The sequence below is a fragment of the Falco biarmicus genome, chromosome 10, assembly GCF_023638135.1.
Source record: "Falco biarmicus isolate bFalBia1 chromosome 10, bFalBia1.pri, whole genome shotgun sequence".
In the NCBI taxonomy this organism is placed as follows: domain Eukaryota; kingdom Metazoa; phylum Chordata; class Aves; order Falconiformes; family Falconidae; genus Falco; species Falco biarmicus.
In genome coordinates this window covers 1,225,256-1,250,997 of record NC_079297.1, presented here as the reverse complement: position 1 = coordinate 1,250,997, position 25,742 = coordinate 1,225,256, and the positions used below count along the sequence as shown (strand labels likewise).

The 25,742-nt window shown below is 44.4% G+C and overlaps 2 protein-coding genes across 6 annotated transcripts in view; one reads left to right on the top strand and one right to left on the bottom strand.

Annotated features, from left to right (window-relative positions):
- Nucleotides 1–4,235: 4,235 nt before the first annotated feature.
- On the bottom strand, nucleotides 4,236–8,461 carry GDF5 (growth differentiation factor 5). Its single transcript, XM_056354353.1, has 2 exons — nucleotides 7,608–8,461; nucleotides 4,236–5,979 (listed from the first exon to the last, which is right to left on the bottom strand). Exons 1-2 carry the CDS (start codon nucleotides 8,239–8,241, stop codon nucleotides 5,111–5,113), a joined length of 1,503 nt encoding a protein of 500 aa, XP_056210328.1. The 5' UTR covers nucleotides 8,242–8,461; the 3' UTR covers nucleotides 4,236–5,110.
- Nucleotides 8,462–13,466: 5,005 nt separating this feature from the next.
- CEP250 (centrosomal protein 250) overlaps nucleotides 13,467–25,742 on the top strand; it is a 36,747-nt gene continuing 24,471 nt past the window's right edge. For 4 of the 5 annotated variants that reach the window (XR_008824206.1, XR_008824205.1, XR_008824204.1 and 1 more), the window contains exons 1-14: nucleotides 13,468–13,784; nucleotides 14,497–14,553; nucleotides 15,261–15,343; nucleotides 15,937–16,102; nucleotides 16,784–16,890; nucleotides 18,167–18,394; nucleotides 18,960–19,056; nucleotides 19,540–19,638; nucleotides 20,618–20,779; nucleotides 21,070–21,248; nucleotides 21,662–21,844; nucleotides 22,785–22,929; nucleotides 23,211–23,357; nucleotides 23,547–23,777. Coding sequence is in view for 2 of the 5 variants with exons in the window: in XM_056353252.1 (XP_056209227.1) it covers nucleotides 13,668–13,784; nucleotides 14,497–14,553; nucleotides 15,261–15,343; nucleotides 15,937–16,102; nucleotides 16,784–16,890; nucleotides 18,167–18,394; nucleotides 18,960–19,056; nucleotides 19,540–19,638; nucleotides 20,618–20,779; nucleotides 21,070–21,248; nucleotides 21,662–21,844; nucleotides 22,785–22,929; nucleotides 23,211–23,357; nucleotides 23,547–23,777 (2,001 nt within the window). In the remaining 3 variants the exon portion in view is untranslated. Of the gene's footprint in view, nucleotides 13,785–14,496; nucleotides 14,554–15,260; nucleotides 15,344–15,936; nucleotides 16,103–16,783; nucleotides 16,891–18,166; nucleotides 18,395–18,959; nucleotides 19,057–19,539; nucleotides 19,639–20,617; nucleotides 20,780–21,069; nucleotides 21,249–21,661; nucleotides 21,845–22,784; nucleotides 22,930–23,210; nucleotides 23,358–23,546; nucleotides 23,778–25,742 lie in introns of all 5 variants that reach the window. The other variant, XM_056353253.1, reaches the window with a different exon arrangement.

Here is a 25,742-nt window from a genome sequence, read left to right as displayed (position 1 = left end):
ATGTGCAGAAGCAGTACCCTCATTTTAATAGCATTTCTCTGGCAGTACAATGGGCAGAGTCTGCTCAGCCAGGATTCCTGGATGGCAAAGCCTGGCACAAAATACAATAGCAAGGAAGCTCTTAAGAGAAAAATCAGTGAAAAGAGCATTTTCTGTCCCCTAGCTGAGGGTCAGCCAATTAATCACTATTATTATGAACCGAGTCATTTTTTTCTTGACAGCTGTGCCCTTCAAAATGACATCAGGGAAAACTGAATCCATTTGCATTACTTCAGCTAGCCAGATCATTGCAGAAAGTTGAAACTAGTTCTGAAAAAAAACCCCACCAAACAACAACAGCAAAATAGGGACATCAGTGAACCTGGACTGACAGAATAAATGGGCTATTTGAGCACTCAGCAAAGTGTATTTACTGCACTGTACTTACTGTTTCTCAAAAAATGTTAAGATTTCCTTGTTTATTAAATTTGTTGAGAAGCAATGAAACCTCATGCAATTTTATTTTTAAATTTCATTTTACTATCCAACAGCAACAGTAAATTCATAAAATAACACATGATTGACCAGGACTATGGAGTAAAAAAAAATTGTTTGCTTTGTACATTCTTATTAGTCTTGGCTAAGATGTTATAAAAGCAGTATCTTTTAACACCTTTTATTATACAAGGGTCAAGGGTTTTTTATGTTTCTTAAAGAAAGCTTCAAATAGCCCACATAGTGGGTTACTGCATCTTTCATATGGCTGCTGTATAAACAAGCACATTTTACACAGGAAATGACATAACCATGTAAAAGTGTACATGGAGTTTAGGCACATATTCAAACACTAATGGGAATGCATTGTTTTAAATGGCATACTTTTATGTTTACCTATTGAGCTTAGTACCCATATTTTAGCCAAATACAACAAAAATTATCCACACATACCTGTCTTATAGTGTACTGTTTATTTGAAATTTGGACCTTCACAAAGACTCTCATGGGACAGATAATGACCCTAAAAAGTAAATACAAATGAGGCATTCTCAGTGAGAGAGTGAAACCTGCCATCATAAAGGTGGAAAGCTGAACTTTTAACCTGTATTGCTTTACAGCTCAGGTTTCTGTGCGTTTCTACCATCCAGTTGCTAACACCAATGCACCCATGGGAATAAAGCCGTAACAATAATTTAGGGTGTCTATCTTTGCACATTATATAATGACCAGGCTAGAGAAAGTAGTGCCAAACTTCTGCAGTTTCAAGGTCCTCTGTTTCTTCCCAGTTTCTTCGCTGTGTGTAAGCCCCAGACTGTGCCCTATCCCTAAACCCCTGTTTTCCGATAGGAATGAGAGTTGAGTGAAGTCCACCTGAGTTGTGCTTTTGTGCTTATCAGTGAAAATGAATGTTTGTAATGGCAAACATTCACATATCTTGGGAAGTTTCAGTAAGTGTTTCTGTTCTCATGTGAGATAACTGAAACTGCAGATTTCCATGTAGAGTCTTGACAAGATTTGCAGTGGTTTGTGAGTAGAAATTGAATGGATATGAGGCATTCAGAAAAAAAATGGCAGCTCACTGTGGCAGTATCTTTTTGTTGCTATGAAAATTTTAGGTGAATTAAAAATAACAGAAACTGTTTTGAGAAGAGCAGGGAAAGAGATTGCTCCCTTCAACACTGTAGATTTAAGTGAACATAAGCATTCAGGAAATATCTTGTATTAATTACAGAGACAGAAGTCTGTATCAGATGATCCCAGTGGCTCAAACAATGCACCAAAAAGCACCTATAGGCTGGTATGCATTTACACCATGGTGAAAGTCAGTAGAGCACTCCAGGATCAAACAGCATTGAACTGGAATTCCCAGAGTTACCACTTTCAGTAACATAAATGCAAAAGGATACTGTAGACATCGCAGCACTGTTTTATAACCAGTGTTATTAAAAAAGTGTATTCAATTTGAGAGTTAAAAGTGAAAAAACCCCTAATCCTGCCATCTACTATGCTCACCACTATAAACCTATCACTTTGAGCTGGACCAAACCCAGCATCTGGCAATTTTGATGTGGTAATAATCTGTTATAATTCTAGCATTTTAGTGTCTGTAGTTTCAAATTTGTTTAAACTGATAATAAAGGTCTACAAGTGGTTGTTTTTTTTCTTTTTCCTTCAAGGTATAACTACTACCTAGCAGAATTTTGGTTTTTGAACCATTACTAAAGGGTGTTTTTTAACACTCTAGTTTGTCAGTATTTCTTTTACTTTTTCTCAGTTCATACTGTTTGCTTTGCGATAATTGTAACATCTTAGCTATTTTTTTCCATTTAGATGCTGATATATACTCAATTTAGGTGTTTTTAAAACTTTTTATTGTGACCAGCCTCACCAGGATCCTCAGGCTGATCAACAGCTCTCCAGTGTGAAGTGTATAGCAATTTTCCTCCTCAGATTTCCAAACTATCATGCATTGCATGTAATAACACCAGTGTTACCTTCCTCCAAAGCTGTTGCAGCATCTCATGAATCCAGCTGGAACTGAAGCAAACTGCCCTTGCAGGCATTTATAATCCCAGGAGTTAACTCGTCTGTTAAAATAACTTAGATTTGCTTCAAGTGAATTTAAATAGGCAGTATTTTCTATTTTAAACTGATCACACTGAGCCATTGAGGGCTGTACCCATGTGGTTAATAAATGGCATGGCACAGCTGTGTCTGTCATACATGAGAACAGAGACTTTGCTGGGAACGTGCAAACAGGCATATGCATGGCACGCTTTCATGCAAGGAGGAAAGCAGACAACCCTTTGTCATGGTCATCTAGCCACCCTCTCCAGAAGGTAGCTGTGGTTGGTGCTAGAGAAGGATCCTTAAAAGCTGCAAGCCCGTTACCTAGAAAACAGCCAGGAGCAAGAAAAGAACTCTTTGAACGGAATGGGCAAAAAAAAGCCTGAGATGCCGTCTTGGCTGTGAAATTGGCAGGAGAATGTTTTCTCTCCTACTGTAGCATTGGTAAATCATATCTAAATAAGCTTGTATTAAAGCTTAGAATTAAAAATTCCTTGTTTTGAAAGTCGTATGAGACTGGCTGGTGATAAGCAGTTAGTGCAGGGGACAGTAACCCGTTGGTCTTGGCCTAAGACTCCGTTAGGACGAGGAAGAGCAGGACCTGGGAAGTGCACACACTGAGAGTCCAGAAGGGAGACAGAGGAGCTCTGGGGACAGCCCTGACCCACAAAATAGATCCATAAGATGCCAGAATTTGTCATGCACATGTTAAGAAGCAGCTTCAAGTACTTGTCACTCCACACACTAGTTAGTGATTTGCCCTCCTGTCAAGTACGGCATTCTGACCCACCTCATTTTGTGTTACCACATGCACCAAGCAATACCAGTTCCTGCAGGGAGACATCATGGTGCTAAGCTATTGCAAAGAGATGACACATACAAAAGCTCCCTGCAGTGCTTTTTCTGTACCACCATGCTGTAGGTTGTGGTACATGACAACTCTGCCTGCACAGGGGATCCCCAAGTGTCTGGCAGCAAAGCTGCTTAACCAGGTATTTAAGCTGGTTAAAGGGTCAGCCACCTAAAGAGTGCAGGAGGAAGGGAAGAGCTTTTGTCATTGTTTATCTATGGCTGTTGACCATGAATTTAGGATGGTTTGCCACTATTGTGAGCTAGAGCACATCCAGTCTGGGGTACTGACCAGGAGGACCTCAGGGACCATATTCAGCTCCTTGCCACTACCCACACCAGTGATGCTGTGCAGAGGAGAGTTCAGATCCAGGAAAACATGGGACTTGATGGTTTAAACTGTGAGGAAACAATATCAAACCTTAATATTAATATTTTATACTACTGATAAACTACTTCAATTTCTGGTGGTTCTTATGGCCTTTCTGATTCGTCTACAGTTGAACATCTGGTACCTAGTTTTGTAGGTGGAAATATACACAGAATAATCCTACAATAAATTTATGATCCATGTCTGGAACAGATGAAGGGGATATGCAAACACACAGCCCTTGGAGGGTGGAATGAAAGGATACCAGAGCTCTTTTGCAGTCATCTGCATAACTCATTCTTGCCCTAGATACATCAAGTGATAGTGTCATTCCCCACCAGATCAAACCATGCCATACTTTCAGATCTTTCTTCCAGTCTTTCCAGTTTCTCTCTGTGGCAGTAGAGTTAGAGGCAAGCAAAATACATGGACGTGTTTTGCATACCACTGGCATTCTGCTGCACTGAAAAGTCCCTTTCGCTTGTATTTATTAGACAAAAACATTAAAAACAATTTCTAATAGCATTATAATTATGCAGAGCTGGACAACTAGACACAATGTAGAACTGTGTCAATAATTTATTACATCTTATGCCATAACTGAACACTTTTACTATGAGCATTTGAGAACAACTTGGACCTTATACAGAGTAATATATCTTGCTACATAATAATGGAAAGGTGGATACTTAAGAAAGATATGTAGCTTGGAGGAAAACATACATGGAAGCAAATACCTCCTGTATCACCTATCTCCACATAAAACTTAAAACTAAATCAACATATTATATTTAATGACTCCTTTTTTATATATGCATAGTTTCAAGAGCTAATCAGAAAGAAATCATATCAGTGTAACTATTTACACCAAGATGGGAACACAGCAGAACGCAATGTTCTCTTCCAGACATCAGGATTCTTTCCTTACATTTCTTAATGGTCAAAGCACAGGGGACTCAGACATAAATTCAGTCTTAAGAACATTGTTCGAAGGATCAAACAGGTCATATCCACAGCTCACCGACAGCACCTTTACCCACTGCCGTGAGGCTAAAAGAAGACAATCTAGAGGTGTGGAGGTATAATCTTGTCTATCATGGACCTCAGTTACAGGCAGTCTCATGTCGCCAGCACAAGGCCTTATATCAGGCTGCATGACAGCACCCAAATGCTATACTGAAATATGACCATGGTGGAGATACCTATAGGAGCTCTGGATTTATTGCTACATCCTTGTAAACACACTTACCCTGGAGGTAAGAAATATAGTTAACCTTGTTTGAGGACAGGTTATGTTCAATATGTCATATTGCCTTTCATAACATATTCACGTGAGCAACTGTTCTGCTACCTACAACCACATGACTCCACCACCATGTCCTCATACTGCTTGTAGACCACGTTGTTTGCAGAGTCAATGAAAAGAATGCTAATAGGACTCAGTCTGGTTGGGACACAGCAAGTTGGGGGTGTCGATTCTGGGTCCATTGAGTTCATTAATGTTTGGATAACTGCGTGATTGGTGGGCTCCAGATGGGATCGTAGGGGGAATTCACAAAGCCCTTCGCAGTGATATGCTTCATACTCTAGAGGGGCTATTATCCAGTCATCCCAGCCCATATCCTTAAAATTCACATGGAGGGCTTTTCTGCTACACCTCGCCTTCAGATTCTTAGTGGGCCTCTTCCCTTGCCGTGTTGCTAGAGGAGCTCTTCTCTTCCGCCTCTGATTGAATAAGTACTCATAAACAGTTTTGTCATCTTGGCCAGACCTAGCTTTGATTTCATTGAAGAATAAGTCTCTTTTTTTTGTCCTCCCAAATACCAAGAAGAGAGCCTTTTCATTGACCTGTCTTCCTGTTCTATTAAATCCCACACTCCTGAGATCAACAGCTCTCCCCCTGTCAAAAGTTTCCAGTTCAAAACACAAGTTAACCAAGTTTTTAAAGTTCCTGAAAAGTTTCCAGATGTCAAACACTTCCCACTTTGGTGTATCTGTGATACTGACAGTACGAGAGTCCAGGAGTGTTGCTGCTTGTCTGTTTGTAGAGCAACTAAATAATTTCACTTGGGAAGTTTTTCCAGAAGAATGAGACTTCCACGTATCAGAAGGTTTTTTCCTCAATATTCGAAGCTCTGCTCCCAGCAAACCATCTTTTTCTAATGCACTGATGTCAAAAATATATTTCTGTTTTCTTATAGTTGCCGCTCTCTCATCTAAAAAAAGCACACACATTTTTAAATGTATATCAAGCACAGATTAGTATCAGTTATTCAGTTCTTAATGGTTTTCCTGAAGTTTTCTCATAAGTCTAGAAGATTCCTTAATTAACCCACCAAACAGAAAGAGCAATTTTTGTCAAAGGGATCAGCTCTGTGCAGGGACCCAGAAAAACTCAGTGACTCAACAGGGAAAAGAGTTTCTGAGTTTGCCTTGTAGAAATCTCATTTCTTTGGCTGGCGGGCATTTTCTAACTTCAAAGTCACAATTAACCAATTGAAAAATAGTTCTTTTTCAGTGCTGAGCACTCACAGGGCCTATTCACCACTTATATTGTAGTTAAATCATTGAAACAGAGCTTCAGTGGTGCCCAGGCCTCATGCTGGTTCCAAACATGAGCAAATTTACCCTTAGACAATACAATAGTGAATTAGTCCTTTAAAACCAACATCCCCCAGGAACTGCCAGACACAAGGATAATTGCCTTATTAACTTAACTCCACATGATTCACAACTTTTTCAAATTGGGCAGAAAAACATACCTCCCTTTAACCTGACGTTACATTTTCTTGGTTAAGCTCATGAGCAGCACTAACAAGGAATATGGTTGAGCCAACATTTTAGTGACATCACATTAACAATGCCTGCCAGTGGTAAGCTGAGAACCTGAATGCAGCACTTGTGAGCAGCATATCATCTCTTCCCAGAAGCCAAGCTATTCAGAATTAAATGGCAAACAAATCCAGTCCTGGCTGAGTCTTCCATCACCATTACTTTATCAGCTGTCACACATGTTGCTTCCTTAAGTACATGACAAAACTGTTAGTAACGTCACTGGCAGCAACATGGGGCTCTCCAACCGGAGTGGTAAGGTGAACATCATTCTTTGGAAGCCTGGTTACTTCTTGTATGAAAGCAGACTCTATTCCAAATTTTCAAAAAACTTTGGAACGAGGATGTTGAGCTGCAAGTTCTGGAGTCCCAGAAGTTACTGCTCTTGTTAGTCTGTGCTTAGCTGTGGGCTTCTGTGTGGACAGAAGGTTGGAAGTACCCGAAAGCATGAGCTTTGAGCTAGTACAGATACACCCACCCTATGGTATGATGACTCCTGGGTCCATAGTGTAGTTCCTCATGATTCTACCCTGAACAAACCAGGCTGACCCTTTGATACTGAAACTTGTGGTTTTTTTCATGGAATAGCCCTGTTCTTAGCATATCATGTGTTTTTTAGATACACTGTACAATAAAAGCTAATGTTAGCAGTTTCCAGGAGCTAGTTACAGAAAGAAAAGAAGACATTTAAAAGGTTTTTAAATACCTAAGCATGCAAAGACTGATTGATTTTCAACAATATGCATCTAAAATATTTCCTAAATGTTTTGTTTGGCTGCCACACAACCATCTTGTTCTGCCTGTAAATGAATTTTCCAAGATAAGGCAGGAGGACAAAATCTGCAGCAGTGTCATATGATTTAATTTACATTAAAAAGAGCTATTTGACTTTAACAAAGTATTATTATTTTCTCATACTCTCTACATGTATAAAGACACTCAGACATCTCTCTCTGTCCACACACACCCACACCCACACACCCACACCCACACACACGAGCTGCTTTCTTACCTTGTCCTTTGTCTATAAAGCTGGTTATTGTATTGGCAAGCCCAGCCTCCAGTTTTACACTTCCATTAACACCTTTTCTTTCTGCATCTGAGAGAGTCCTGTACAAAGAGAGCATGTATTCATGTGGCGTTATAGGGGGATGTCTGAAAGTTTCCTTAGTTTCCCTCGGGGTTACAGGCTCTTTAGTCTTTTTGGTTTTGAAAGAATCAGTGTCAGTACTGCTTGTGCCAGTTTTTTTCAAAGCCACCTTGCTGCTAAGATTTTGAACCTTTGGAGTCACTGTCCTTACTCCAGAAGGTCTGCTGGGGAGATGTCCTACCTTGCCCTCCGTGGCTGCTGTTCTTGAGAGAACCTTCTTTGATTCATCGTTCTTGGGCAGCAGAGCTCCAGCCTGACCAGCACTGCTTTTAGTCCTAGCCTTTGAGGTCCCAGTACTATATCCATGGCTTGCAGTCCTCAGTGTACCTGCCCGTGCTGAGGGATTCCTCTCTTTTCCTTCTGCTTTTAAAAAACCTAGTTTAGATCCTGGATTACTCTGGCCTGCTTCAGAATTACTCAGCGCTCCAGGAACTAGATCCAGAGACAGCCAAGTCAAATGCCAAAGCAGTAAAGTGAGAAAATGCAGGATTTTCATCCTCTGGTCTTCCTCTGAATGCCACTAAAGAAAAAATCAGAAAAGGTTCCTCCAGTTTGGCAGAAGAAAACATGAAAGAAATTAAAAACGAAAGTCAGAAAAATTGTTTTTTGTTTGAGATTAAAACATTGCAAATCTCGTTGTTCAGTACTTGTATCCAGTCCCATAGTGGAAATGCTCATGTACTCAGATATGATCTCCCCTGACTTCAGTTAGCAGCTGTAAAGAACTTGTTCTTGAAAAGAGAAAGTTTACCACCTCGTTTTCTTCTGTAAAACTGACTGAAAACTTGAAGGAGTCCTGTTTAAATCCAAGGGGTTTTTTTTCCAAGAAGGAAGAATGGCGTAATGCTGCCTCTGTGTTAAAAGGTTTTTTTAAAGTTTTGAATCCTTTCCAGTGAAAATATTTCACACACAGAGACCTGCAGGTGCTCAGAAATCTTTTACAAACCTGAACTCAGGAATTGGAAACGGAATTCCAACAAACCTATTTAATTACTCTCTGATGTCATGCTGTCTAAACTAATTTAACTGCGATATATTTCTTTAAAAAAATCTTCTTTACCCTTTTCATTAGCATGAGTCATACTCTGCCTCATGTGAAACAGCTCCACAGGCTCAAAACTCCAGAAGATGCCTTTTCAAGTGGCAATACGACCTCTACCTTAGCCTTCGATGAACTTCATGTTTAAACGGGACAAACTGCAAGATCAACAACTGAGACCTGTCATACAGTCCACTGGACACATTAAAACAGCTAAGTGTAATTCATTTAGCTCTTTTTCCAGAGAACTGTAACAGTGGCTTCACTTTGTCCTCCAGTGACTGAAGGGCTGAGCTGGTAACGCAGGCGCTTAACAAGGATGAAGTTTAATTTTTCACAAACACAACATGGCCGTGCCCACAGTCAGTGTATTTTGGCGTATTTATTGCTATGCTTTAAAAAATCCATGTAAGCCCAGTTGGAGAAGAAGCTTCTGGCGGTGGGGATGCCCTGCGGGGGGGGCGGGGGTGGCACAGCGCAGGGCAGCAGTGCACCCTGCAGGCAGCCAGCCTCTCCTGGCCAGAGCCACCTGGGGAGCTGGGGGCACCCTGAAACCCCTGTCTTTCCTCCAGAGACTGTTCAACGACAGCCTTTGTTTTAAAATTAGATGCAAAATTCTCAAGAGCCACCTACTGCACAGCCACAAGAAGGCTGGTAGTTAGAAACCCCTGTTACTTACATGTCAAGGCTATCCTGCAGCTTTCAGCCGCAAAGAGAGTGTGGAGCAAACATTGTCTTTCATAAGCTGCAAAAAATGAACTGTTGTTCAAAATGAGCCTTTGGGAAATGAGGCACTGGGTTGGATTGAACAGGGATTAATGGGACCCTTCTCTCATCTTGCACTGACAATAAGCCCAGTCCTCCTCCCTCATTTCTGAGGGCAAGAAGAAAAGGAAAAGATACAAAACTTTTTAGCTCAATTTGTGCGTGCTGTAGCATTTCCCACCCTGACTACCAAACTACTTTCATAAATAACCTGCAGCCCTTTCTGCATGAGGAGCTCTGAATGCTTTACCTTGTTCTGATGGAGGAACTGAAGGATAGAAGAATTTACTGATTTCACAGATGTCACAAATCAAGTAGATCCAAAAACCCACTCTCCTGATTCTGACCTAATGGCCCTTCCTCTGATGTCAGTTGTAGTTTCAATATTCCCTATCAAAATAAACCAGCTTTTTGCTGACTTACTTCTGATGAAACCACCCCCCAGCCGTCACTCCACGCTGTCTCCATGGCCCTCCCCACCATGCCATCCTTTTATCCTTCTCATATTGCCCACCTTCCTGCTGGGCAGGAGGTGGTGTGCTGTGTCTGGTTCTGCGCTATGGGGTATTGATTAGCTTGCCAGTAGGCCACAGAAGCAGCTAAATATTGAGTTCCCAATGTTAATCTATCCAGCTCCAGTTTTCACAACACTTGTAAGAATTTAATTATCTTTAAGAGCTCTGTTGCTCTATGAAACTTGGCTGAGATTTGCAAACAGATTTACAAATGATTTAGGAGATGGACATGAAAAAGCAGGAAGTAAGACAATGTGGTTAATGGGCCTTGTCTCTTAGTAAATCAGATTAACAATCAATCATATGTTCAAATGATATTTACATGTCTGAGGTTAATATATCTTAATGGGCTGGGTGGCCTAGAGAAAAAAGAAAAAAAAGAGCAAAACCAAGCAAAGCAAGGTGTGCAAACTGTTATTTGTCTTTAAAGGAGGCTCTCTGGAGCAGCTCTCCATCTAGGTGCTTGGAACATAGTACAGTGGCCCCCAGAGTGAAACATTGGCCTTGAATAAGACCCATAGCCTCAGGTGTCTTACGGCCCTACACTACTGTGGAGTCATTCCAGCTGGCTAAGCTCAAACGCAACTGGTATCTTCACTATGTAGATGGAAACCCTCACTCTGGTACAGGCTTTAGATCAGCTATAGGACACAGTGGAAGAGGTGTTCGAGGCCTGTTACTTCTCACCACCAGCTAAGTTTGTGTGTACCACTCGAGTGGCTTGGTTCATACAGCCCACTTGTCCTTTCTGGTCCCTTCTGTGAAGGCAGCTCCTCACACAGTGTATGTAAGGATTTGAAAATGGAAGGCTACCCTTGTCCCTGCTCCTTGGAAATGCATTGCCTCCTGCTCTCCAGATCCTAAGATTATGCCTGTATGAGCTGTGCCACCTTCTCAAACAGACAATTTCAGTGACTCCTCTGGACAATCCAGAGTGGGCTAGAGGATGGGATCACTCTGGGGGCCTGAAGGAACATTTCACAGTGTTGAAAAGTTGCCTTTCCCTGAGGATAGAAGGTCCTATCCAGGTCAACGTATTTGCATGTTCCATGTACAAGTAGACCCTGGAGCCACAGTGCATAGGCCCCTTCCAGCATACCAGATGCTGTCTATACTTTTCTTTAATGCTTGGGCACAGGCACACGGCAACACCTGATGTGCTCCCTGAAGCACACACCTTGTGATCATATTGCTACCTGTAGATGTTTGCCATTTGGATGCAGCACTACTGCTCAGCTGAAGTCCCACCCAGTGCTGCAGCAAGGCAGCAGCGGGGTCCTTCTCACGGAAAGCTCAGATCACCTGCTTGATCTGTCAGAGGATGCTGTGGAATAAGGGCAAGGGCTGAGCTGAGCAGAAAATGCCAGGCTTTCCCACTGAGCCCAGAACTCCCAGGGTGCACTCTAAAATATACCATCTACAGTTGGTCACCCCAACGTGGCTCCAAGGAGGCTCCACTGAATACGTGATGCCAAAAGTCAGAATCTGTTCACTGCTGCAAACTTGAAGTTTGAGCTTCACGTGGAAATCTTTATTTTAGTGATCTATCAGGAATTTATTTCATTGTCCTTTCCCAGGTGAACTGATTTCCAGAAAGTACTTACAGGATTGAGTTAACTCCATATATTAAGCCATTTTCTGTCACATTGCTTTTGCTAATTGAAACTAATTAACATTCTATTTCTGTGAGAACTTAGACCTCTGCATCATACCTTTTTGGGGACTGATTTTTAAAAGCATGAAAAGATAATTTTAGGAAGGAACTTAACAGCTCTGTGCTTTTTGAAAGGAAAGAATGACAGAAAATTCCAAGATGCTATAATTAAAAATTGCTCTTGTCTTGGGCCAGAGCAAACCAAACATCATAAAGTTCCTACTAACATGGGAAAGTGTGGTATAATAATAAAAGGCTGTACTACAATGTCATGATGATACATAAAATATTGGAAGTCCAAAGAAAGAATTGTGTCATCGGTTACCAAGAGACTTGGCTATGCCTCTGAACAGTAGTCAGCTACGGATGGGACAAGCCTGGAGAAGAGCACTGGGATACTATCCACTGCATGTCCTGTCTCAAGAACACTAGTACTAAAAAGAACCTGTCTGCTGCCATGATGCCTATGTGGTAGGTCCAGAAAGCCAGGCACAGCCCGAAAAGGAAACAACATTTTTGGATGTCACTTGGAATCAGTGGAAAGGGAGTTGTCTTTGGATCTGAGTAGTCTCAAAACAGTGAAGATCTGGTACGAGAAAGAAGCTCATTTATGCAAGAAGTTCACCTGAAACACTACAGGCAAGAGCAAAGCCAGGCTGCTGGGAATCAAGCCCCACGATGACAGCCCAGCTGAGGCTGCAGCATTTTGCTAGCAAGGCTGGAGAACTCTTTGCTTCCAGGATAGATCCAAGGGCGCAAGAGCCTCAGAGAGCTCCAAGGTGTCCCCCCCACGGCCCACACCCGAGGCACAGCAGGCCTGGAGAGGTGCGAGACAGCACACACCTTTGGAGCCATCCAGCTGCTTGCTGTGACTGACAATGAGTCCCTTTGGAGACCAAGTCCTCAGTGCTTAGACACAAGCAGAGGCTCTGGGCTCTTACAGAGCAGCATTTTAGTTCAAGAAAATAAAAAAACACTGGGACACCCACCAACGCTGCTGTGTATTTAGACTGAATTTGTTATATTATTTTATAATTATATTATAATTTTTAAATATAAGAAATTAAATTATATTTCAGATATTTGATTTCCTTTCTATCTTTGTCTCATTTGAAAGGAATGTATAGCTTTAAATTAACCGCTCTCTTCATATTCTGATCAATAAGCTGGAGCTACTTCAGCTGCTTCCTATAAAACAGGTTTTTAGAACTCATTCCCTAAACCCTTTTTTGCAATCACTGCTTCACAAGATGTTACCCTCAGTTCTGCATATTTTTGGTTTTGCCTAGATTTCTAATGATGCTTCAGCTATGTTACAATACATGGAGCTGAATCCATCTCAGTTACATTTAGGCTTCCACAGTACCGGAGAGGATTACCTAGGCAGTCTTAGTAGTCAAGAGAGGAAAACAAGACACAGACTGGGCCTGTAGAAAGTCACACCTCACAGTGATGATCTGGCAGCTGCACCGCTGTCTTGCACCACTGCCCTGCTGCCACACTTCCAGCCGTGTGCAAGAAAATGCCTGCACACGAAGCACTGTGAGGGCTGCGGCAGCTGTGGCTGCTTTTGCTGCCATTTGCTGGGCTGGCTTCTCTGGAGAAGCCGAGAAGTACCCCTGTCCTCCTCAGAGAAATTGCCGTCGGCACCGGTGCGTCTCCCCGGGCGGGAGGAGGCTCTGCGGGTACCGAGCACCGTGCAGAACCGCAGACCATTCAGGAGTTTCCCTTCCTGCCCAGCAGAACCCCCGCGGCAATGGGAGACCGCCGCCCCCGGCTGGCCCGGCGCGCCTGCACGGCCCAGGGCTCACGGCACGCAGGCGCCCGGCGGGCAGGCGCACCCGCGGCCCGGGCCCGCCTGAGCGCGGTGCGCCAGGGCAGGCAGCGGAGCGGCCCCCGGCGGGGCGGGGCGAAGCGTGGCGGGCGCGGGCGCGGCTGCCGAGTCCGTCATGGCGGCGGGAGCCGGGGAGGCGGCAGGGAGCGAGGCCTCCCTGCGGCGGCAGCTGCAGAGCTCGCGGGAGGCGCAGCACCGGCAGGCGGTGCTGGTGCGGAAGCTGCAGGCGAAGGTGAGCAGCCCGGTGGGGCAGCTGCCCGGGGCCGGCCGCGCTGAGGGGGCACCCCGCGGCGGAGCCCGCGCCCGGCTGGGACAGGGCCGAGCCCGGAGCTCGGGGGAGGCCCAGGCAGCCGCCTGGCCCCGCCGCTGGCACGGGCCTTCCCCCCCGAGTGAAGCTGCCCAGGCGGCCGGCAGCGCGGGCCCCGGGGGGGCGGCGCGGGCAGGGCCGGCGGGCGGCGGGCCGGCCTCGGTGCTGCTGCGGGCAGCCCCCTGCGCTCCGCTGCTGAGCGCAAACCCGCGTTCTGCAGCGGGGGCTGCCTCAGAACTAACTCTGAAAAGCAATTTGGAAAACTCGTTCCTCTGATTTCAGGGACCCTCTGGGCTTTTAACCCGCTGGGCTTTTAGCCCGCTGGCAATACTGATTTGGGGTACGTGGTGGCCATAGGCCAGGCATGGCTGTCTTTGAGTCTGTCTCATCATTCTGCTTGCCATCACTGTCTTAGGCTGAGCAGATAGGACTACCGGTAAAAGAAACCCTGTCTCCGTTTCTTTAATATTAGGCAAAGTGAAGCTTCCCTGTATCGTAACAACTTGTTGACTGTGTTGGCAGCGCTGTGAAACGTACTGTGTGCAGGCTGTAAAGACTTAAGAGAAGAGCTAATGCAGGAGGAGCGGAGTCTGTTACAAGCTGCATTTGCTCATCTTCCTTGTCTGTGACCATCTAGGTGCTGCAGTACCGGACTTTGTGTCGAGAGTTGGAACAGCAAGTGGAAGCAGGAGGGGTGAGTGTGCAGGTTGCTAACTGAAGATAGTGTACGTAGAATTTGTAAACACAGACAAAAAAAAAAGCTCCCCAAAGCAGTGACAGAGGAGAAGGTTCTGCACCCTGAGGGTTTAAAGAAGCGCTGTAAGTTTGCCTCGCAGTGTTTTATCCATTTGCTGTTCTTAGAGCAGTAGTCATGGAAATGCCGCTTCAGAAAATCCTATCAAGAAGGATCTTAGATTTGCAGAAGAGTGCTTTATTGCTGGAGTAACATTTTGTCCTATGCTTGGGAGAGGGCTGTACTGCCTGTTACATTATATGGCTGTCTCTGAAAAAGAATTGGTTCAAACATAGCATTTTGGAAGGCAAGAATGTTGGCATTCAGCATCCAGAGCTGGCTCTCTGCTTTTCTTTCTGCTTCACAGCTAAAGTAAACCTAGGAAACAAAGGGTAAGAGAGTAGGAGAGCATTCCCAGGCTTCAAGTCAAAGTTAGCCCTCACAGTTGCGAACCGAGGATACTTAGCTGTGAAAGTGTGACAGTGGGAGACTGAGAGCTACTCGTGTTGAGTAACATCCTTCCCCTCCATTCCTCTTCATAGTCACGACACTGTTATGCCTGGAAGAAGCCACGAGCTCTTGAGATACCCAACAAGTGGAGGTGAAAGTGATGGATGCTAACAGCAGTGAACACAGGAATCTGACTAAACATTTCATTTCTTCTTAAGGGATGCCTTCCAGGCAAGTGGGAAGCCACAGAAGACCACAGCCTGGAGAAAGCACTGCTTCAGGTGGAAGAGGAGCAGCAAAGGTACAAGGAAGAAGCATTCCCTTGAACTTGGTATCCTGATGCTTACGGAACTGAGAGAAAAGCTGTCAGTGCTACCTAGGCTCCCCAAGGGAAGCGGTTGGGCAAGCCACTTTGAAAGGAGAAGGGTCCACAGTCCGTTTTCTGTGGTGCAGCAACAGTGCTGTGTGCTGAATGGCTCTGTTTTGAGAAGGGGGATTATTCTGGGTGACCTCCACAGGTCCCTTTGCAGCCTAAATTATTCTAGGGTTAGAATAGTAGGTGAGTGACTCAGGGCAATGCTAGAAAAAGGTGATGCATCCAGTGATCAGACAGCACAAAGGGGATGTAAGAGGTTAACTGTGGGCATCATGAAATTTGAAGAGGGAGGGGAAACCAAAAGCATAGATGGAAATTGATGGAAATTGAAGGTTTAAAGCAAGGAGAAGCAAATGAGTGCACCATCACAGAGAGATCTTAGTTAATCCTAGAAAGCACTTTTACTGCCTCTCAGTTTGACAACAAAGTCAGTGTTGAGGGAGTTGGAAAATTGTGGGGATGCTGCTTCAGGATAGCAGTTGTTCAGTCAACCTCATTGCTGTTTCTCCCTTTCCAAGGTGTGAGAATCTGGCAGAAGTGAACACTCTCCTGCGGGAGCACCTCAACAAAGCAAATGAGGTGAATTCAGCCCTCAGAGAAGATGTTGGAAAACTGACGGCAGATTGGATGAGGGCCCGGGAGGAGCTGGAATTGAAGGAGAGTGAATGGCGCAATGACCGTGAGGTAAGGACAAGGCTATGGGAATGTCGGATGTGATGCCAGAGTGGAATGAGAATGCATTTTATTTCTGGTGTAGAGAACTTGCTGTGTGAAAGTTGTGGGTCTGTTGAGGATGTATTGGTGTTGAGAGCAGAAGGCAGGGGTGTGAGATGGAGGAGTGCCAGCAGATTGTGGTGGTGGAAGGTGCCCACCTGCTGTGCTCGGTCCTAAAGGCAAATGCTTGCTGTTGCTGTGTACTGCTCATCTTTTAGTAGCTCTTAAATGTCCATCTAGAACAGTCCAGGAGACCAGAGAGATCTGTGTGTTTTCAGATTCAGAGTAGCTGATGGACGAACAGGACAGGCCTCCCTTACCTTGCCTGTGGTAAGCAAATCTGACACTGGTCTTGGAGGGGCTTGTTTTTGTCTTCTTCCACCAAGACTGTTAGAACCTCTGCAAAGTGAGGTGATGAATCATCATCATTTGCAGATACCCACTCCTGCAGGAGGAGTGTGGATGTTCCCTTCTTTGAAGTCAGGTGGCTGGTCTGCTGAAGATGCCTCTTAAGTCCTTGATGCCCCTCTCAGAACTGTTATTAAAGGAGACCTGGTGGTGGTTGTACCCTCTGCTATCTGAAAGCATAGTGTCACTGTATAGTGACAGTGAAGGCTGAATTGGCATTTCTTTTTGACTTTGCACATTTAGCTTTATGAAAACTACTTAAGGGGTGAACATAACCGTCTCATCGGCCTGTGGCGTCAGGTGGTAACCTTCCGCCGTCATTTTCTGGAAATGAAGACTGCCACTGACAGGTGAGTAGAAGTTAAGGCTAGATCTCTTGGCAAAAAAATGTAGCTTGCTTTCACACCTGCTTTTTAAGTCTCAGTGTTACATCAGTTGTGGCTAAAGATACGGTTTCTCCTGTGGTAGTCTGAACTAATGCCGTTAAGCATGCTTTAGGCTATTTTTGGAATCAATTTGTTTTATGCTGGTTTTGAGATAAAACTGAGGGGCTTGAACTATAAGGAATGCAAAGGCCCTGAAGAGATGACTTTGCTATGGTGATGACTGAGCATATTAACACAGACACAGGCATATATGGACACATTGGAAGGGACTCACCAAAGCTGTGCATGCAGCATGTAGAGCAGTCTCTTTTACAGAATGATGAAATCTCATTGAGTTTCTTTTCCCACTGCTTCTGATGGGAAGATCATTCGTAAATACATATTTTTTTTTTCTTTCTCATTTCCAGTTTATATTTATTCTGGTCAGTTTGTATCTGCTTAATCCTGTACCAATATTGTTGAGGGAAATAATAGCTTCTCTTCTCTGTTACTGCATTTATCCAATTTATTTTGCTTGGTTTGATACCTCTTTTTATCAGTGTTTTCTTATTCTTGGGCTCTGGGAGGTTCCTTTCTCATGATTGCCTTCTACATGAACAAAAATAGTAATGGTACATTCTTCTGATGCCAGCATGTGATTTCAAACTCTGGGTTACTGTCAGCTATTTACCTTACTTGATTATAAGCCTTCCTTAATGTGTAGAGTATGCCTGATCTACTATTGCATTCTTGTGTTATTTGTGCTTTTTTGTTACAGCATTTTAGGATTATTCTTACACCACCTTCCTGAAATGTTTATTATGTAGATACTGTCATGGGCCTCTTAGCAGTTGAAGTGTTGATAATAATAGGTCGCTTAAGGCTGATCTCCTAGGTATAAAAGCTGAGGACCCTGGTAAAATTCCTTACACCTGTTAATGATAATTAGAGTATGTTAATAAGATAGAGGAGGAACAACAATTGATAAGAGTAATTAGAGGTCCCTGAAGCTTTCTGGCTGTGCCATACATTTCTTCTTATCTCTGATGAGGAACAGACTCATTCCTCAGCTGTCCAGTAGACTCACTGCTCAACTGTCAAGATGTGTCCTGATCCCAAAGCATCAGATGAACGATTTGTCCTCAATGAAGATGTCATCTTTCCAGCCAGCTTTCACTATTGTGCTATTACATGCCTCAGAAGTGAATCAGCTGATAAAGATGGTGGTGTGAACGTTGTATCTTCCTTGATTCTTTTTCAGAGATTTGTCGGAGCTGAAGGCAGAGCAGATGAGGCTTTCTGGATCTGTCCTTGTAAACTGCTCCCGTCTAAACTCCAGCATACAGCTCTGGGAGTCCATCACTCTGGGTAGACCTGTCCTGAAGGATCAGGCACAGCAGCAAGCAGGACAGGAAATTAACCAGAAGACTGGAGAAGTGATGTGCTTACAGGTCAAGGAGGACGTGGAGAAGAAGGAGCTTCAAGACAGGTAAAGGTGCTTTAAACTTTGCTATTACACACATTATCTTTTGTGGCTGCTTCCTGGATCCATAGGTGGGCTGTGTTCACATTTAAACACACCCATTCTGCATAGCCCTATTATTTCTGTCCCTGGTCAAACTATTGCCTTCAACAGAAAGGACAGAAAAAAATGTCTGACTGATGGAAGCTCTTCTGAGTAAGACAAGACTGGAAAAGAAATTGCATGTTACAATGTTTTTGTTTTAACTGATTCTTGGTGAGAAATTGAGACCAGTGTGAGGAGACTTCTGTCTTGTAGAGCCCTTTTGCTAAAGGGGTTGTGCTAAAGGTGTTGTGAGGAATTTGCCCACAGCAAGCATAAGCACTGGAGCACCTTTATACTGACAGTTCCTGGGCAGACTGAGTGCAGAAGGCCTTTGGGGCAAGAAGTGCCGATTTGCAGCATCAAGCATATTAATCTGTAGGGATTCTGGGTTGAACTTTCTCTGCTATGCCTCTGGGAGCTGCTTAGCTCTTTAACAGGTGATGGTGTGCAATGCTTTTGGAATGGCACGTGGACCTTGTCTTCTCAGGGTGATGGAGCTCTCAGCCCTGCTTGTACAGTCTCAGAAGCAAAACGAGGAGAAGGAGAAGGCCGTGAAAATGCTTAACGACACTTTGGAGATTCTAGTATGTTTTACCTTTATCTGGGAGGTAGCCCAGTGTTTGCTCTCCAGCCTTAGCACAAAGGGATGTGGCTTCCTCAGGAGAAGAAGCAGTAAAGATGCAAATTGTATGGGAACATTAGGCATATTGCCAAAATACTCCTTGTGTGTTTGGCACATGTGTGATCAGTTCAGGTGCAGACAGTGGCAGGGAGCTGCTGACAGTTCAGTTGTCTTCCTCAGGCAGATTGCATCAATGCTATTCTGCCTGTGACTTTAAGCCTCTGGGGATCAAAGTTCCTTGGAATTGACAGCTTCGTAGCAGTCTATAAAAATGAGCTGTTGGTCTTCCTCAGTTTTAGCAAAGAAGAAATTGAGTAGATCTGGGAAGGAATACAGTAGAATCACTAGGGCTGAGGCTTATCAGTGTGACAATACTGCTGGGGATGTGAATGCTGCAGAGGGGAGCAGCTCTTCCCTGACCACCCTTTCCTTACTCTGTTCTCAGGAAGCAAGTCAGTTAGAGAGAGAATATGAAGCTTCATTGACTAAAAGTGCCAAAGAGGAGAATCTTTCCCTCCAAAAGGTGATAAAAGATATAACTGAGGTGAGTACAGAGTTGAGACCACATCCCTGTAAATTTGATTTCACAGTATTTGAGGAAGGCAATGGACTAGCGCAGGGAATAGATATATATGTTCTTTACTATCTATGTTAACTGCTACTGGCTGTTTAAGTTTTATACCACTTTTCTGACATAAAACCTGTTACAACTTCCAAGTTGGCTGTCCTGTGAGACTTCAGGTGAGTCACTAGAAATTTTAGTACCTTTGCCTTCACTGTCCTGCTGAGGCCTGTCTTGGACTATACTTTCCAGGTTGGCTGCTTGACGCGTGTACTCCAGTGTTCCTTGAATGCTTCCCCCACCCTCCTTGAGTAATGACTCTGTTGCTCTTCAGATTTTTAATAAAAGGCCACTGACTCAATCAATGCACTTGCCAACTCTGCTCCACTCTACCTTCACTGACCATTATCTCCCCAGAATTGCAACTGATCTGTTTAGGGGTAACTTTAACTTAGTCCTAAATTCTGCTCTATGGAGGAACGTTTAATCATCAGGTCTTTTACACAGCCTCTCACAGAGTTAGTTCTTTCCCCTTATGTAGTCATTTTTATCCTCTTGTGCTGCTGCTCAGAGTAATTACAAACATTAGCTTTTTCATTGCTGTTTCCCAGTATTCCTCAGCTTCCTTCTTCCCTGGGCAGCATTAATGTTTCCTTTTATTGCTATTTTGAGCATTGATTTGGTGCTCTAAGAAGCTGAAGGAGACCAAAATCATTCCTGAGATCTTGAAGAAACCGAGTGTTCAGGCAGCCTCTAGCTGCTTCACACTTGCTGCTTCTTGGTTTATAGTAATGGTACTCAGAAATCCCTGGAGTACTTGTGGTCACAGGGACAAGACTTCTTTGTTGACTGAAGAAATGAGAGAATTGAGTTTTTAGTGACTCTAGGGTGAAGTGGGGGAGAAAGAAGAAATGAGTAAAGTAGAATGAGTAAAGAGTAACAGCTTGATGTGGGCTTTCAGGTGGTGTTAGATGACAGTGACAGTACAGTCAACATTATCTGCACCGAGAGTTCCCAACATGCAGAGTATAGCAACATCCTCTCTTCTCTGAGGTCCGTTGATGCAGAGCATGCCTTTGTATTGGTTCAGGAAGCACTGGCAAGGAGGCAAGGGGCAACACAGGTGAGAATTTCTGCTTGTCTTCACTGCTGGCCACAGGCTCAGCTGCTAATGCTTCACTTAGCTTGAAACCTTTCTATTTACTTAGCCAGTTTGGCTAGTTTCTTTCTAGCCTTGCCAGTCTTACCAGCTCCGTGTTCTACTGCTTTTCTCTTCTTGATCTCCACCCCCTCATCACAGCTTTTGCCTTCAGGTGAGATGTCTCTCTGCCTGCGTCTTCTCCCTGCTATGTGGAGCCATCTTCCCTGCTCCTTATTGCTTGTTTGTGCTCTTTCCCTGCCCGTTCCTTGCAGGCCCTAAAAGAAGAGCTTTCTGCCAGACAGGATTCTATCAATTTCTTGCTGCACCAGCACAGACAGTGGGAAGAGAAGTGCAGGAAGCTGCAGCAAAGGGTTGAGCAGCTGGAGGAGGAATGCAAGATGTCCAGCAGCCACCAGCAGCACCTCCACTCTCTAGTAGAAGCACTCAGAAGGTGAGTGTTTCCTTCTTCTCCTTCATTCTAGAGGCAATCTGCTTCCAGTTTAGGGAGTTCAGAGGTGTTATGGGCAAAGAACTCACCTTCCCTACCACGTGTTTGGCACTTAAGCATCCTGCTGTCACTGCTTTTCATGCTCTGCTGTGAACCCTAAGGCTTTCTTGGAGATTCAGAGCAATTCGACATGCTGCTACTCTGCATTCTGTTCTTTGGGTGGTCTTTCCTAGCCACTGCTTCTCACTGAATGAAGGCAAAACCATGCCTTACTTTCTCTTCCCCTCTTCAATTACCTTGTGAAGGGAGGTGCAAGTTCTTTGTCACTGTATTCCCCACAACTCCATCTTGGAATGATGAAAATGGGATCTATGTTCAAGCCTCTTCATTCTTGTAACTGAGCCTTGTCTCTGCAGTGACTGTGCAAACCTCGAGAAGACCAGGGAAGACCTACAGCAACAGCTTGAAGTGACAGAGCGAGAAGCCTCGCGTCTGCGACAAAGTAACACCGAACTGCAGTTGAAGGAAGATTCAGCCCAGGGGGAAATGGCAGAGCAGCAACAGATGATGGAGAGAGCACGTAGTGACCAGGAGCTCCTGTGAGCGTTAAAGCTTTTTCTGGGCAAGGGTGGGCATTGCTGGACTTCGGGAGGCCCACTATATAAGAGGAATTTTGCATGCTTGCCATTTGTAGCATGGAAGGGTGAAGGGAGCATGTGGGCAGGTCTGGCTACCTCCTGACATGCAGCATAGCTGCCTCCTTGTACTTCCTTTATGACTCTAAAAAAGTCATGCCAAACCTGACCAGAATAGTTGATGACAGGCATAAACTGAAACAGGAGAGGTTCAGACTAGATTTAAGCAGAACAGAGAACTGAACAATGAAGGCAGTCATGCAGCAGAACAGATTCCTCAGAGACGTTGTGCAGATTCCATCCCTGAAAATTTGGAAGACCCAACTGGATAGAGCCTTGAGCAACTTTGACTGCTCCCATAGCTGACCCCAGCTGCTTTGAGCTGAAGATTGGGCTACAGGGCTCCTGTGGTCCCTGCCAGCCTGAATCATCCTGTGATCCTGTGACTGTTGGATTGGAAAGTCATACGTCTCCTCCCCAGATAGAATGCAGGCTCTTTCATCATTTCACTGCTGAAGGCAGGAGTAATTGTGGGAGTATTAATCTGGTCTGAAAAAGTCTGTCTTACCCGAAGAAGAACTTTGGAAAGACTTATATCCGGTGTATCAAAAAGGAGAGAGAAAACTAACAGGGAGAAAGCTGCTAAGTTGAGTGTACCTGAACTTTCTGGAGGTGTTTTGTGATTCCTGGAAGCTTGTTTTACTTCCTCCATGACAAATGTTTCACCTACATCAATGAGAGAGTGAAGCATCTCTAGTCAGGAAATGCCAGTGTTCTTTAGGTGTAAATAGAAAGTGGTAGAAATCGTTCAAACTGCCATATCTGGAACATAGTATGTACTCTAGGTTTTGGAAATGAGAATGTTTTTACGTTAACATTTGTTTGTCTTTTCCCATTCTTCTAGAATGAAGGACTTGGCTGTCCTTGAAGAGAAATATTCCTTATTACAGAATGAGTTGGTAGTTGCGAGAGAGACACTGGAGGAATTGCACCTTCAGAGGGATCTGCTGAAGCAAGAGAAACATGAGCTTACCGTGGCACTGGAGAAGGTATGGTCACCTTATTCCTGGGCAGCACTTGTGGGAGAGGCAGCTGTGATAGGAAGACCACCACAGATGCTGTTTCTGTCAGTAGAAGAAAGGGACAATGTTGTTCTCTTTCTTGAAAAATTGTAATCAGACCACACAGGCTCTGGGATAGTTAGTCCCCATGTGCTTACTGAGAGTGCTGAACTGGGAGCATGTCAGAGGCACATGGGTGATGTGGAGCTGCTGCCTGAGTTCAGAGATTGTCCTGCCTTTGTTGTCATGTTGTTCGTCTGTCTCTTCAGGCAGAGCAGTCAGTCGCAGAGTTGACAGGGGCTCAGAATAAGCTGAGTGCTGAAATAGCTGAGCTACGTGTCGCAACAGGGAACATGAGCAGTATCAATGAAGCTCTTGCATTGGATAAAGTGCAACTGAACACACTTGTGCTGCAGGTGAGCAGAGTTGCCAAAGATCTTGCCAGGTGTTTGTCTCCAGCTGCTGCTGTTGCTTCTCAGACTTCTTGCCTTCAGACAGCATGACCGAGTGAATATGGAAATGTTCCTCCGTTTTCTGTCCAAGCCAAACCTCCTGCCGAGTAAATCTTACTGTATTTTATTTCCTCTGTGCTTCTGCGATTGTAGCTGGAGCAAGAGAATGAAGTTCTGTCAGGTAAAGTGGGCGAGATGGAGAGAGCAAAGATCTCTGACCAGGAGAAGCTGAACTTGTGTAAGAGAACAAATGAAGAGCTCTGCGCAGAGAAAGCCCGCCTGGAGCAGCTGCTGAAGAAAGCAGAGGAGCAACAGGAGGGGCTGCAGGTACAGCTGACAATACTGGCAGAGGAGAAGGAAGAAACCCAAGGGAAACTCAGTCAGGTGAGACCAAAAACCTGGTGCTTTTGGGTGAGCATTTGGCTGCTTGGCTCAGTGAAGCTGGATCTGTTAGATTCTGCAGTGTTTTTGTCAAGGCGACCCTTGGTAGCACTGCAGGTCAGAAGGCTTTGTTTACTTCTTTTTGGAAACATGTTGATGGCTTGCAAAGCTTTTCTGCAATTCTCTGTATTTGTTCTCTGCTTCCACAGATTCTTCTAATCCACCTGTCTGTGTTGGCCTGTTTTTTGGCTTTTGATAAGTTGCAAAGAGATGATTGTGTTGTCCATGAATCTGAGTGGGGCTACTGCTCTCAAAATGTGGCAGAAGAAACAAGCTATAGCTTTTTCTAAGGCAAAAAACGGCTGCATGTTTCTATTTATGCTTTTTGTTGTGAAGTCTGCAGCTTTCAAAACTCCATTTGTCTGAGCAGGACAAAGCTGCAAGTCAATGTTTGCTGTCTCATGTTGCTAAGAATGGGGATGACATCCTGAAATTGTTGAAGTTGTATTTTAAGATGTACATACAACTTTGTGGCTTGAAAACTGCCTGGAGGAGAAGGTCCTGAGGGTGCTGGTTGACAGCCAGCTCAGTGTGAGCCAGCGGTGTGCCCAGGTGGCCAAGGAGCCAACAACATCCTGGCTTTATCTGAAACAGGGTGGCCAGCAGGGCTAGGGTAGTGACCGTCCCCCTGTGCTCACACTGGTGCGGCCGCATCTGGAACCCTGTGTGCAGGATTGGGCCCCTTGCTCCAGGAGGGACATGGAGGGGCTGGAGCGTGTACAGGGATGGGCAGCGGGGCTGGGGAAGGGTCTGAGGCACAAGGCTGATGGGGGGTGGCTGGGCAAGCTGGAGGTGTTTAGCCTGGAGAAAAGGAGGTTCAGGAGAGACCTTATCGCTCCCTACAACTAACTGAAAGGAGGGTGTAGTAAGGTGGGGGTTGGTCTCTTTTCCCAAATAACAAGTGATGGGACAAAAGGAAATGGCCTCAAGTTGTGCCAGTGGAGGTTTAGATTGGATATTTGGAAATACTTCTTCACTGAAAGCGTGGTCAAACACTGGAACAGGCTGCCGAGGGAGGTGGTTGAGTCACCATCCCTGGAGTTATTTAAGGCATGTAGACATAGCACTTGGGGACATGGTTTAGTGGTGGAATGGGCCGTGTTAGGTTTACAGTTGGACTTGATGATCTTACAGGTCTTTTCCAACCTAAATGATTTTATGATTCTATGAACTGTTAGAGCCTCTTTAGGCTTTGAGGAAGAAGATGAGAAATAGGTGATCACACAAGACTTCACTCTGGACTAACTTATTTCAGTACCCTAAAAAAAGAGCTTGGGAGAGTCATGTCACTGAAGGAGACTAGGGAGTTTGTCATCATTTAACTGTCAGTTTCATAATATATAATATTGGGTATTATGGAATAACACTGAGAGAATTGTTTGTTTCTGATGGTCTGTTCTCTGTTAGATAGTCTTAGTTTAGGAGTATGCGGCATGTTTGGCAAATACACAGCAAAGGTGTTATACTGAAGAAAATAGTGGAAAAAGTCACTGTTAATCCTCAAGCTTGAATACCAGAGAGGTATATTAGAGAACTTCTAATAAGACAAGTAAACAGTATTGCGGACATGAACTACTGTACAAACCGTCTACCATCTCTCTGGCCCCTCAGCCAGACTTTCATAAATCGCTAAGTGACACTGCCATGCATCACCTTGTTTCATCCAACTACTTTACTCACTGAAGCAGGTGATATTTTGATCATTTTTTTTCCTAGAAGGAGAAGCCATGTGTATTTTCATTTTCTTCACTGAGCAGAAAAGTTGCTTTTGCTCAACCTTACCTGAAAATTTCCAACACTGGAGTAGATTCTGGTACAGTTTTACTTTGCAAGGCAGTTCTGGAAGACACAGTATTTTTGCATGAAACCGTAGTGTCTGGGGTACTTGGTTTTTTTTGTGAAGGAACT

Coding starts and splice junctions, on each gene's coding strand:
- GDF5 (XM_056354353.1), bottom strand. CDS start 8,241: ATGAAAATCCTGCATTTTCTCACTTTACTGCTTTGGCATTTGACTTGG. Junction 5,980..7,607: donor CTTTATAGACAAAGGACAAG/GTAAGAAAGCAG, acceptor TGCTTTTTTTAG/ATGAGAGAGCGGCAACTATA.